The 13,893-nt window shown below is 33.0% G+C and overlaps 1 protein-coding gene across 50 annotated transcripts in view; it reads right to left on the reverse strand.

Moving 5' to 3' along the window:
• ADGRL3 (adhesion G protein-coupled receptor L3) overlaps positions 1 to 13,893 on the reverse strand; it is an 801,248-nt gene that overhangs the window by 344,830 nt on the left and 442,525 nt on the right. For all 50 annotated transcript variants that reach the window (XM_070612870.1, XM_070612873.1, XM_070612875.1 and 47 more), the window contains one exon: positions 7,248 to 7,357. In XM_070612870.1, the coding sequence (XP_070468971.1) occupies positions 7,248 to 7,357 (110 nt within the window). The remainder of the gene's footprint in view (positions 1 to 7,247; positions 7,358 to 13,893) is intronic.

Raw genomic sequence — 13,893 nt, forward strand, 5'->3', positions numbered from 1 at the left:
GACTTCATTCTCATTCTTCATGTCTCAGATATCCCGTCTTCCGAGCAGTCTTTCATCACACCCTATATAAGCTGGCCCTTTCATTGTTCTCTCTCACACAATCAAGTTTATTTTCTTCTTGCATTTTATCATTAATGATTATATGTAGGTTCACGTGCTTATTATTTGCCTTACCCATGACCCAGCTAGCTCTATAGAGCCAAAATCTATTTTTCCCTGGCACTTAATGTAGTGACTGACAGATAGTAGGCACCGATAAACTTCTTTTGGTAGAATTATTGTTGATGCAAGAACTTATTGCCATATTTTGGAAATTAAAAAATATAGTAATAATTTAGGAGTGCTTTTACATCTATTAGCATGATTAGATCCAATCTCTAGAACAAGTTGCAAATTTAAGTATCTTCAGAAGCAGATGTTTTACTAATTTTTTTTAAAGATTGGCACCTGAGCTAACAACTGTTGCCAATCTTCTTTTTTTTCCCCCTGCTTTTTTTCCCTGCTCTCTAAATCCCCCCAGTACATAGCTGTACACTATAGTTGTGGATCCTTCTGGTTGTGGCATGTGGGATGCCGCCTCAACATGGCCTAATGAGGGGTGCCATGTCCGCGCTTGGCCGCGGGGCCGGCCCCCCAGAAGCAGGAGATGTTTTAAATGATTATAGTGAACCAAGTACAATACAGTAAGTGCTGGAAAATACAGCAAATAGAAAGGAACAGAACCTATTTTAAAGGGGCAGCACCTACTCAGCTCTAACCTATTGTTGCCCAAGGGAATGCAGGCCCAGTGTTGCTTCAGACTTCATGTTAAATCTGACTTTTAAGTGCTTTAAGCGTTTAAGGCCTAAAGAATCCCTCTGCAGGCTGAATTTGGCCCAGGGCCCTAACCTGAAGTCTTTGCTCTAAAGTCTATTGAGGGATCTGATCCTTCATAATCATATACAGGTTCTTTGCCAGCCCCATTCTCCTTCCTTGGAAACAATACTTGGACACTGGATTTCATTCAATCATAATGTCCCAGCCTAGATCAGCCAGGAATTAGACAAAACATTTTTGAAACTGATTCATCCAAACACAGAGTCCCTAAGAGACTGTCCACTACTTCTTGCTCTCTAGATCTCTGGATCTTACTCTTTTGGACCTCATTTTCACCTTGTTTTCCTTTGATTCTGGAACTACTACTTTGTATTTTCCCCTCCACGAATGCTTCTTTTTTTTTAACTTAAGTTAGTCAAAACTGGTTTTTGCAGATTTGCAAACAAACATTTCTTATTAATATATCAGTTAGTTACATTCAGAAATAGGTTATCGTCTTTGTGCCCCACACTGTGACGGGTATTAGGTCCCAGAGGAGTCACAGCATGCAGGGAAGCCATGATGTCTACCTTGCTTGCCTATGGCTTCATCTCCTGTTACTCCTGTGTTCTGTGTTTTATGCAAACATTAAACTGTTTTGATTTTTACATTCACCATAATAATTTCTTATCTTACATTGCCCCGTCTTCTAAAAATGAAGGCCCGTCTCACTAAAGTCTATTCATTTTTCAAGACTCAGCTCAAGGGTCACCTCTGGAAAACCTCCCCTGAAGATTCCAGGCTCCGACCCCACACAAACACCAGCCACCATGGGATGGGTGTGTCTTCTCTGGGCACTGCTAATACGAGATGTACAATTGCTTTGCTGAACTACTAACACTGTAACTTTGAGGACCTTGAGCCCCATTTGACTAAATTCCTTGAGGGCAGAATCTTTATCTTAGCTTTCTATCCTAGTGTTTAGCATGGTGCCTGGTCTGCAAGAGATTTTGAGTGATGAAACTAAGATAAAGAGGGAAGTTTTGAAAGCACATGATATAATCTAGCTGAGAGAATTTCCCAGAACCTTTGAAGCAGCTAGACGAGGGTATGAGAGAGCTTAGGATGAGGACCTCCAGGAAAATATAGTCCACCTAGCCTCCTGTTTTCCAAACTGATGACAGCAATTTCTATGAATATATAATATTTTGGGAAGACAAAATTTAAATTAATCATTGATCATTTGCAAAAGCTTTATGAATTATCTCTTAGATGCCAGATATTGTCAAGCAGAGAGAAACTATCTGAAAGAGAAAGAGAGAAATTGGTGGGGAGGAAAAGGAGAAAAAAAGGAAAGGATGAATTCTGTTGCTCTTGTTATAAATATCATTCTAAAAAGGAGAATTCCATAACTGACACTCCTCTTATAAAGGGAGTGATATTTAAGGGACAATATTTGCTATATTTTATGAAGGGATACATACAGAAGAATAATATGAAAAATAAATTGGATGCTAGCAGCATTCTTGAGGAATACAATCACAATCACAAGCAATTTGGAGAAACTAAAGTTCATATAATCTACATTTTCACCATAGATCTTCCTTTTGAAGTAAAAAGGTCTTGTTTGTAGAGAAGAGTTTCTTGTGTTTATCATTCCAGCGATGAACATGCTTTTGTAGGAGCCATTTTGACTACAGTTTCTTTTTTCTTTCAATCATTCAATACTAATTTATTGAATGTCTCCTATATGCCAGAAAGTCGAAAAGGTACTGAGGTATTGGGAATCAAATTATATCTTGACATTTCTGTGATTTTTAAACATTAAACATATGGGTTAATTTCAGCATGTTTTAAAATACATAATTATTTATTTACATAATAGGAACCAAAGTATGCACATATTAAAGTATGTACTCATTTGAACATTAGTTGCAAAAATGTATTTAGTTTTTATAACTAAATACATACTTAAAGACTTTTCTCTGTTTTAAATGCTGAAAAAAGTATAACACTTTTTCTTATAGTAAAAAAGACAAAACTTACAGATTATATAATTATTTGTTAATATTACTTTTCCAATAATACTCATTTTGAATGTCTTTCCATAAAGACAATCACCTACACAACTCTTCAGCTGGCTAATACGAATGGTGAGAAAGTCTGTAAGTGCCATAACATAAGATGGGTTAATCACACACTCTTTTCTAGTAGCTCTCCAAATTGTGTGCTTCCCCCATCTATTTCCTAAGAAAATCCACCATGAGAGAAGATTGCTAGAATAAGTAATATGTGCTTTGTATTTCTGAAGAGAAGAAACAAAGGACTGAAGAGAAACACCGGATTATGAGAGAAGACAAGCACTTTTTGAGTGTAATGTGCGTAAAATTGTATGCCTTGGAAGAAAGACAAATTGTCAGCAGGATACAAAGTAAAGATTCTTTGCTCAGAAATACCCTAAGTAGGTGATTAGTTGTTTTATTGTCTTCTCTCTAACACAAGTCTTCCCTGTAAACTGGCTGAATGAAGAAAGCTCTACTTGAGGATGCCACAATTTCCATCCCAAATCAGGCCAGAAGTGATGGAGGTGGGGTGAGAAGGAAGATGAGAGGGCAAAAATGTGGCATTGGTAAGCCCTGAGGTTTAACCTCTGGAATATTTAGGTCATCTCCTAGGGAGAAAATATCACTAATGAGGAAATTGAAACCTCAAAAGAAAACAAAGAGTATAGAAGGCTATAAAAGTCACGCTGGAACTAAGGTGTGACTGGAATAGAGAAAACTATTGATTCACTTGTACAAAATTTGGTCACAGAGTATCTGTGAACCCAAACAAGAAAATACAGACAGTAGGACGAAGTTAAGACTTAGAAAAGATTAACTATAACTGGCGATTCAGAAAAATTGAATACAAGACACTCAAAAGAAGGCAGCCTCACTAAATTGCTTACAATCACTAATTTTTCTTACTTTCTTTTCTATCAACATCTTTTTAAAAAAGTCATATCATTTGCTTAATTTAAGCTAAGTTTCTTCTAAAACTGAAATTATCAATTATGTACCTATTTACTGACTCCTAAAACTGTGCAAAAATTATTGCAAGATAACCGTGGATATTTTTAACTTTACTCTCCTGTGTGATACAATGAACTTTGTTGAATTTTTTGTCTATCTTACTTCTAATGTGCTTATACATCATTAATATTTGTTTTCCTATATATTTTTGTTTTTCTATATTTCTATAATTTTCATTTTTTCCTGTATTTTTCCATGAAAAAGTATCACCTTAAAAATCAGTCTAACCATGGAAACATACATACACACACAGAGCCTTTATAAAGAAAGAAAATATCAATAACATTTTTTCCACATATCAATATTAAGAGGAAAGCATTCATAAACACTAAATATCTCACTATATATACTGAAGTTTGTCATCTTAAATTCAAAATGAAAATGAATATTACTGAATTGTATAAAAAATAGAACCTAACATTATTTATTTGTTTCACTGTTTACTCAAAAGTTTTCAAATATTAATATTGAATCCTAAATCTGAAGTTTGCCTTCTGCTAATACAACAGGGGTCTTTTAACAAGCATATTAAGTACAAAGATTTTCTCTTATAATACAGCTAATTTAAACAACTTCTTAAGTTACTACTTAGATAAGAGGCTCATTCTAAATTGTGGCTGGTATTTTGATAGCACAAACTAGTTTTTGCCATAAAGCTTCATTAGGTGTTTGGGAAAACAAAAGTTTGCAGTGATTCAGCTGCTTTAAGAAAAGAATACAAACCTTTTAAAAGTAAGTAGCAAAAGAACTAAGAAAAAGGGCCTTTCATCTTTCACTTGCTTTCACCATGTGCCATTACTGTACTGATGAAAATTATAAGAGTTAAATATTGAACAAAGCTGATTAACTAATGAAAATACAAAGGGAAAAATCTATGGGGAGAACCATAGCTAGGTCCTTAAGAAGAGGAATTAGAGAGAGACTCAAGTTTCGGCGCTGCCATTTTCTAGCTAGTCTACATTCTACAGGAGACATTCACTTATCCAACGGAGCTTCAGTTTCCTCTTCAGTAAAATGGTGATACTCATGCCTAACGGGGAGGATACCGTGAGAATTAAATAGAATAATGTACGTAAACATGTAACCCATGTAGTAAATGACATGTAGTAAGTGCCAATAAATGATAGTGATCTTAAATAAGTGAATCTTTTCAGCATTGGAAAAGTCTGTGTCTTTTATGCTAGAGACAAGGAAAAGAGCTCAGTGTTGATCTAAATCACGACTTACTACAGATTAGGAAAGGTCTGTAAGGTGAGATCCTGACAATTTTAATAGCTCACCTGAGCTAAGGACCCAGGCTTTTTGTTAAGTAACCAAAATATATTTGAAACCCGGGCTCCCTTATTTCTGGTTGTCTTTCTACTAAACCAACCTACCTTTCCAATGAGTCACTATAGTTTATACTTTCTTCTGGATTATTTGCTTTAAAAATCATGTTAAATTTACTAAAAGAATTCCCAATTATGATCATACTTTTAACTGAAGTATACCGAAGATAATTTAAATAAACACAATCATGCTATACCATACAAATTAAACTGGTATAAAATCTGGCAAGTGGTTGCACCTAAGTCCGTAATTCTTATTTAATGAAAAAACTTGAATAAATACTTTAATATAATATGGACATACTTCTAAGGCAATAAGTAAATTTTCAGGATTACCAGAAACCTGTAAATACAAGATATTCAGGAATCAAATTGACTATCTCTGGAAATTTTTAAGAGAGAAAGGAAATCTGTGGTAAATCCTAATTCTTTTACACAAAAAGTGTTTGAGCAAGCTCTTATTTATGTTGAAATGATTTAAGTAGATGACTTTTCTGGAATGAGTTTGGCAGAGGATTTTCAAGTAGCTATCCTCAAAGAAATTCTGAAGAAATACAGAAAATTGAAGAGACAGCTGTGACAATCTTTAATTTTTAAAAATTGTGAAAAAAATCTGTAATTTGACATTTCTATTTTAGCTTTCATGTTTCAAAAATATGATTGTAAGCTTCCTAAAATTGTCTTTAAAAATGAGGTATACTTTGTTGTATATTTTTATCAAATGCTTTTGGAAACAGCTCTTCTACATATTTCAAAAAGATCTTATTATGCAATCCAAATATAATTGTCCTAGTTCCAAAATGGCCTACAAATGTTATTTCTTTAACATATCACTAATGAATAATAAATGGTCAGGATGAGCTTTATATTTTCCTAGAAGGGTCTCTGGAGATAACAATGCAAGAAGCATAACCTCAATCGAGATTTCAATACACTTACGCTTTTTGATTACAAAGAAAATTAGTTTACAAAACTTCACTCGATAAACTTTCTCTAATCAATCACACAATAAATAAAGCAAAAATAAAATTTTCTGTTATTTTTTCATTATTATTTTAAAATTTTAATGCATTTCTTGCTGGCCAAATTGTTATTATTGGAATATGTACACTGACAGCTCACAAGCAATGTGCTGCTTCTTAAATAAGCATAAATGAGGCAAGTCTAGAACTATCTTTTGGCTCAGTAAACTTGCTGGTCCCCAGACACTTCACTTCTTCTGAGATGTCAAAGGAAGTTGGAATCTGGGATTTGTTTATGATCCCAGGTGTTTTATGCCTCTGGGATCAGCTGAATATGTAAGATGAGAATACAGGATTTCCTGAGTGATCTTCACTAAGAAATCTCATGAATAATTAACTAGTTAGATCAAAAATATTTTATTTGAGATGGTGATTCTTCCTTTGGGTAAAAAAGTCAGAAAATGTTTCATTTTTGATTGTTTGATTCTTCATTATTCCTGGAGAAAAAATAAGCTGTTGGCATACACCCTATCTGACATAAAGGCTGAAAAGACAGGCTTTTTGAGGCTGTAAAAGATACATTCTGAAGAGTGCTTTAGTTCATGGAATCCTTGTATTTTATTTTCAGTCTGCTCCCTCTGAATGAATATATTTTTAATCTTCCAAATGTTGATAGCACAGAAAGGTTAGATATAATCCTTCCATCAAATTGAAAATTTATCAATTTCTATACCACTATCTATACAAGCATATTATTTACTTTTGCCTGGACCTGGAAGGATGTAATGTTGACATACCACTCTTTCAACCTTTTTCTAAATACTTATAGTCTTGTATAAAAGAGTTTTAGAATAGGTACTGATGTACAGAAATGTATACTCCAAATTAAATGCTGTAGTATTATGCAGCAGCATCTAATCCTTCCAATGGTGGGGAGGGTTTATTATCTGGAAAAATTAAAATTATCCAGTTTTGTTTTTCACATAATTTATGAGATTATTTTTATGTTTTCTTGGAGAATATTTTGTCAATGCATGCAAAACAAAGTTTAACTTATTTTTATAAGAAAATTACAGGAATATACATACTGTAAGGGACACATTCATACTGCACTTCAAGGTATTTATAGGTTCCCGGACACGGGTCTGGAAAAACATCAGGACCTGCCACCACTGCACACTGGGTTCTGTTATTGCACCTGAAGGCAAAAGAAAAGAAAAGAAGAAATAGTAAGTTATGCAAACTTAAATCATCATTAACATCAATACTAATTTCACTTTAGCTCCTGTTATACAGATTTAAATAAGGTTTTGGTCAATTTAGTGTTTCAGACTTATGAAGGAAATATCTGTAATATACTTTTAAAAAATTAGACATAAAAATCAATTCATTCAGTTTATTCATATTAACTAATTTAATACTTGATTGAACACAGCATGATTTTGAGTGAAGAGTTAAATAGTGCTTAAGCAACAATAACTGGTCCACAGGATACTGTTAATGTGAAGACAGGTAAGAAAGATTATTTGGTAGGAAAGATTCACTCCTATTAAAAGAAAAAAAAGGGGGCCGGCCCAGTGGCATAGTAGTTAAGTTCACGTACTGCACTTTGGCAGCCTGGGGTTCGTGGGTTCAGATCCCAAGTGTTGACCTACGCACTGCTCATCAAGCCGTTTTGTAGTGGCGTCCCACATACAAAATAGAGGAAGACTGGCACAGATGTTAGTTCAGGGACAATCTTCCTCATCAAAAAAAAAATTAAGAAAATGTAAACACAGTTTTATTAGACAGTTATAAAATAAATTCATTGATTATTATGGCATTCATTTTGAAGGCAGGGAAAATATGGTGTTGAAAAGCTTTTAGTCAAATCTAAAAAGAATGTTAAAGTTAAGATTTAAATATTAAAATATATCTTAAAATCTAATTTATATAAATTAATATGACTAACCCATGGGTAAAATCATTTTTAAGAGTTGATTCTCCTTGTGTTCAGCCAAATAATGATGCCAACCTCACAGACTGCTATTCACAAATGTCAATATTCTATAATTTAAAATAACTTTAAATCGCCAAAGAAAATAATCAAATACTGCTATTTAAATAGAAATAAAACCTAGGCATCTTTTGTGGTATTTTGGCTAACTAGATCTGGGCTACCCACATTTAATCATGGGTAAACATACATATAATAAAATTAATTCTTACTATGAAAAAGACATAACTTCAGAGTGGCCTTGTTATGGTAAATTTTACTCAGAAACATTCTAGATTCAGTAATTTATCAATAATTAGAAGTGTCTGTGGAAAATAATGGTTTTTCCCACCCAAAATATTGGTACTAGGTGTATAGGATGAGACATTCTAGTTATCTTCTGTTTCATGTTCTTGTTTATTCATCACAGAAACATAATACCTCAGGGCTAGATTTTTCTGTCACTTTCTTAACGAGATGCTTCATTCTCTGATATGAGATACCTCTGAATCCTGGCGAGGATAGTGGCAGGATAAGGAGCATCTAGAGCAGAACTCATTTTGATTTACAGTGAAAATGCTTTGTGTTTACTTGAGGCTACTATTTGCCAGGCTTAATGAGGATTTTACTTAGTCCCTAAATGAAAACTGATTCATTACTGAATGTCTTAAGCTGAAAAATATATTCTTTGTTATCAGTGAGAGATTAATAAAAGCCAATATTCTATACTTGTCAGGCAATTTAGCGTAACAGTTAATCCTGAGGATCAGCATGTTCTAAAGTTCTCTTGTGTCTATTTAATGTCTGACAATGATTATCAGGTGGCCGTACATTATATATTAATCTAAATGTGGCTATCCTCACACGTGCACTGCAGACAGATTAGCTTGCCAATTTAATTGTACTCATACTTCTAAAAATTACCAATACTTCCTTATTACAAAGAAAATCCACTTGAAGAAGCTGTCTCAAATTAAAAGACATGTTTTTCATAGTTAAGGCATACAATTTTCACATCACTCCTTGAAAAAATAAACTCATAAATCTATCGCGGGTTTTTACACAATGAGCAGCTTTATAAACTTATACTAATTATTTCTGTAATTGTTTTAGAAAACGTGGCTATTATGAGGAAAGCATTTGAACTAGAAATAACAAAGAATGAAAGAAGCATACAAGATAAAATTTGGTGAAATGTAAATATTCTGTAAATATATCATTTCTATGTCCAAGCATTAAATTATGGCATGTTTCAAATTATACATATATTATATCTATGTTCATATTATATATATTTTTTATATATATATATAATACTTTCTTTCTTGGTCTGCTGTTGTTTTACTCCCTATTATCAACCTTTTATTCTAATTACTACTGTTCTAATAATAAAATTCACTTAGAAACTGTGTTATTCTTATAATTATCAGCTATAGAAAGGCAATTGCAATTATTTTATTACTTAAAAAAAATCAGTGCTTGATATCAACAGATAGATTACTACCTAATTATGAGTAGGGCATAAAGGTTAAAATTTACAATTATGGAAGTGTTAACATGTTGCACAGAAAGTTACCTTGAATCAAGAAGAATTTCAAGTGGTTGTTTACACAGACTAGATTAAAAAATATAATATGAGCACTATACACATCCATCCATCCATCCAATTATCGAAACATGTGCATTGACCAATTTAAAAATTACATACTAAGTTATAAAAATACTAATTATGTATACATATGTAATAAAGTTGAAACAAGTGATCATTTGTTATAAACATGAGACACTGTTATGAGTCCAAAATATCTTACTTAATCTTAACCAAAGATGAATCAAGAAAGCCTTGTAATTTATGAGATAATGTGAAGAGGAATATAAACCAAAACATGCTATACCTACAACATATCGCAGTCATTGTCATCATTGTTCTGTAGAAAACAATGCTATATAATATTTGCCTTTCATTACTATTTTTATATCAAATGCTTTTTATAAATTAAGATTCATAAAAATCAAAAGGAGAGAGGCAGACAATCTCTGGAGTATTATTTCTGCATAAGTAATACTGATTGTTTAAAGACTAGCTATATTTTGAAAACAAGAGTTTAAAGGTCTGTTTTCTTGTGTGTTTTTTAATGATTTGAGTTACTGTGAGTCAAAATGAAATTAACTTTAAAGATTATTGAACAATTTACACCAGTAAGAGTACTTTTATAGTTACATCAAAATTGTCACAAGTAAATTCATTATAAAATACTATAGACGATAAAAGAGAAATAAAATAATTGAATGTTCTCATGTGCTTTAACCTCAAATTTTTCATTATTTACTTTTAATATAAATACAAATTTAAAATGATTTTCAGTATCCCTGATATTAAAGATGTTTTTTAAACCCACAAAAAAGAATGAGAAAAGACTGCTATCATATGGTCAAATGCATCCTAATCCACTGATATTCACAGAGAAAATGTCATAATTTTATGAAAGTATTAAGGTTTATTTACAGTGCTACAGTTTCAGTATTTTATCCAGAAAAACCTTATGTGATAAAAAATTTTCTACTCCAACAATAGACAATTTTAAAATACAGCAGAAGCAGATGATACTGACAAATATCAGACAGAATTCTGAATGAAATCTCTTGGAGCTTCAATTTTCACATACATAACTTGGGGGCCAGTTATTTTACTACTCACAAAGTTAATGTGCTTATAAAAATGCATTAGAAAAAATTATAAAGTGTCATATCTATGCACTTGGCAGACTTTTTGTTGTTGTAGTTGTCATCGTTATCAGTATTAACATTAGTCATCTGTTTCAGAATGGGTTAATAACACTTCATTCCAGATAGACTGAGCCTTTTGAGAGAAACTTATAACACAGAAGTGACACACAGAAAAGCACACAAATTCTTTTGGTTGAGAGTAGAAACAGGAAAAACAGATTTACATTAAAAAAAAAAAAACAAAACAACTGTAAGCCAAGTCATTAGTTTTATACAAACTACTTTCCCTGGGATACCCTAAGAAAAGTCCAAGACTTATAGTAACAATGCCCGATAGCTGTGTCACCTTTTAAACTTGGAAAACATGTTCACATAGATCCTACTCATCCCTTCTTCTTTGAGATGAATATTACTACTCCCAATTTCACAGAGGAGGGATTAGGTGTGAGAGGCTAAATGACTTTCCAGACTCTCAGTAATCTAATGATAGTCACTGGACTCCAGAACAATGACCTGAAAACCATGCTACTGCCGTCTTGAGAGAGCGTGAGTCATACATTTCATGGTCACTCTGGGAAACTGAGTTAATTCACTCTGTTAGGTTCTCAGGAGTACTGTGATGATCTGAGAAGGTAAAGACCAGCTGTGAAATATCTCAGTGGCCCGGGATTCATTCAGTCATGGTGTGGATCAGGCATTCCAAGGAGGTTCTGAATTTAAATTAACATTTCATAACCAGGGCCTCTCACCCCAAATTGGCATGCAGGAATCAGAAAGATCAATCTCTGAACATAAGGAAGAAGGAGTAATAGGGTGAATGAATATTTATACGGAGACTATTCCCAAAGAAAAAAAACCACAAGCATGCTGTTTTAATTCAACCCACATATAAATCTCCAACTTAAGTATAATTGCCATCTATGGATCAAGTCTATTTAATAAATGTTATTTAATATGTTGAATGATATTGGTTATTAGCACTAATTTTACAGAAATATTGATTAACTTAACAAGATGTGTTATGATGACTGCCAGGGAGGAAACACATAATCACATGATTAGTAATAGGATACAGAATCAGTTGCTGCTAACTAATTCATTCCTGTATGGTTCATAGCAGTATAAGAACGAAATTAGTTAAGCATGAGAATGAAAAAGTCATCTCTGGGCAAAATAAGTTCCTTTATTTGTGACAGCATACTGCAGCATATAGTAAACATGACATATTTGGGTTTATGTGTATGGCAATTATTCAGATAAGTTCTTATTATATATGAAATAAATTAATCAGCCTCTTTTCTGCTAAATTCAATAAAGTGATGTTTGTTTTAACTTCCATTATCCGGATAAAAATTAGCAGCCCCTTATCCCATGTTTGGTTACAACATATTTATAGATGAAGTAAATAAAAATGAGCCTTAAATATAACAATAGTTTAAAACATTTTCACAAACTAGACATATAAGGATGGTATGGTTGGTTCCACAGCTCTACTAATCTAACACTGTACTATTAAAATAATTTAAATAAAATATTGTCGTATTTATGTACAGGGAGTATAATCTACAGGGGTTCTCCATTAATAAACTCTTCAATCACATGTTATTACACTCTAAAATCAGTTTGTACAAACAAGCCATTCCTGGGAATGTTAAGAAACTTCTCAATTGATGCTTCAGCAATGTAAATATATAAAACTCCACTGAAAATCACTGGAATGACAAGATACGACAGGGTAAAAAAACAGAAAAGGTGCTTTGTGAGTGTCTTTTTGTTAGTAAAATTAATCATATAAATTTACATTAGCATGTATCAAATGACATTTATACAAAAGCATATGTAATGAAGAAAAGGATACAATTATTATACACAAGTAGTTCACAGCATCTAACGTATGATAAATCAATGTTTGAATCATACAAGAAGGAGCTATGCTCTAAGAGGAAAATGTTTTAAAGCTATCTGTTCATGCTAAAAAAGAAAAAGGTGCCGTCATCATAATACGTTAATGTTTAAAACCTGAAAATGGTTTGGATAATTAGGGTAAGTAGTAGTTTTTAATTCTAGGGTGAAATGCAGGAATACAAGAAAACCTAAATTGGTGTGTGACTATCAACAATATTCTCAATATCAATTGACAGGACAACTCTCCTCTCCTCCTCAGACAGTACTTTCCCTATTCTCCACTGCCTGTCACTCTGCATGTTGATATGGCATTCATTTTGGACTTGGCAGGATAAGGCAATTATCTCACGGAAGAATATGAATAGATATGTCATAAAGGAATTATCTAGATCTCAAATGGTAAGAGAACTAAGTGGTCAGAGAAAAAGAAATCAAACAGCATCATTAAAAATAAAAACATTCTTTTGTACACCCCTAGCATTAACAAAGGAATTTGCCTGTCTTGTCCACATACAATTTAAGTGGCAATTTAAGAAGAATAACAAAAGTAATAAGGCCCCTAACTTGTTTTCATTTTTGAGAACATTGATTCTAAATCATAAACTAAAAGTAATGCAGGATCTTTCAGAACACACTGTGGCAATGCATGTAAACCAAGTTTTATGATTCACAAGGTGCTTCTCTAGCCTCCAGTCTTTTATCTTTCTATATTCTTTTATATGTGATTTCACGAACATTCCTTTACATTAGTGAAATGTAATTTGATACAAGCAAGTGAAAAGTCGACCAAAGTGATGAGTGAAAAGAAGGACCATAGAAACTAGGGTACTTTATTATTTTCCTTGTTGCTTCCAGAACAAATTACCACAAACTTAGTGGCTTAAAACAATGCAAATCTATTCTCTTATAGGTCTGGAGGTAGACGTCCAAAGTAAGTCTTTGGTTTTAGCCAAAACCAATGTGTTGGCAGGGTTGGTTCCAGATGGAGGCTCTGGGGAGAATCTGTTTCCTTGCTTTTTCCTGGTTTCTTTCCCTCATTCCTCGGCTTGTGGGCCCTTGTCACATGATCTTTTCTTGGCCTGATTCTGACATGACATCACCTTCCTCCTTCTTTGACCTTCTTGCCT

The sequence above is a fragment of the Equus przewalskii genome, chromosome 3, assembly GCF_037783145.1.
Source record: "Equus przewalskii isolate Varuska chromosome 3, EquPr2, whole genome shotgun sequence".
In the NCBI taxonomy this organism is placed as follows: Eukaryota; Metazoa; Chordata; class Mammalia; order Perissodactyla; family Equidae; genus Equus; species Equus przewalskii.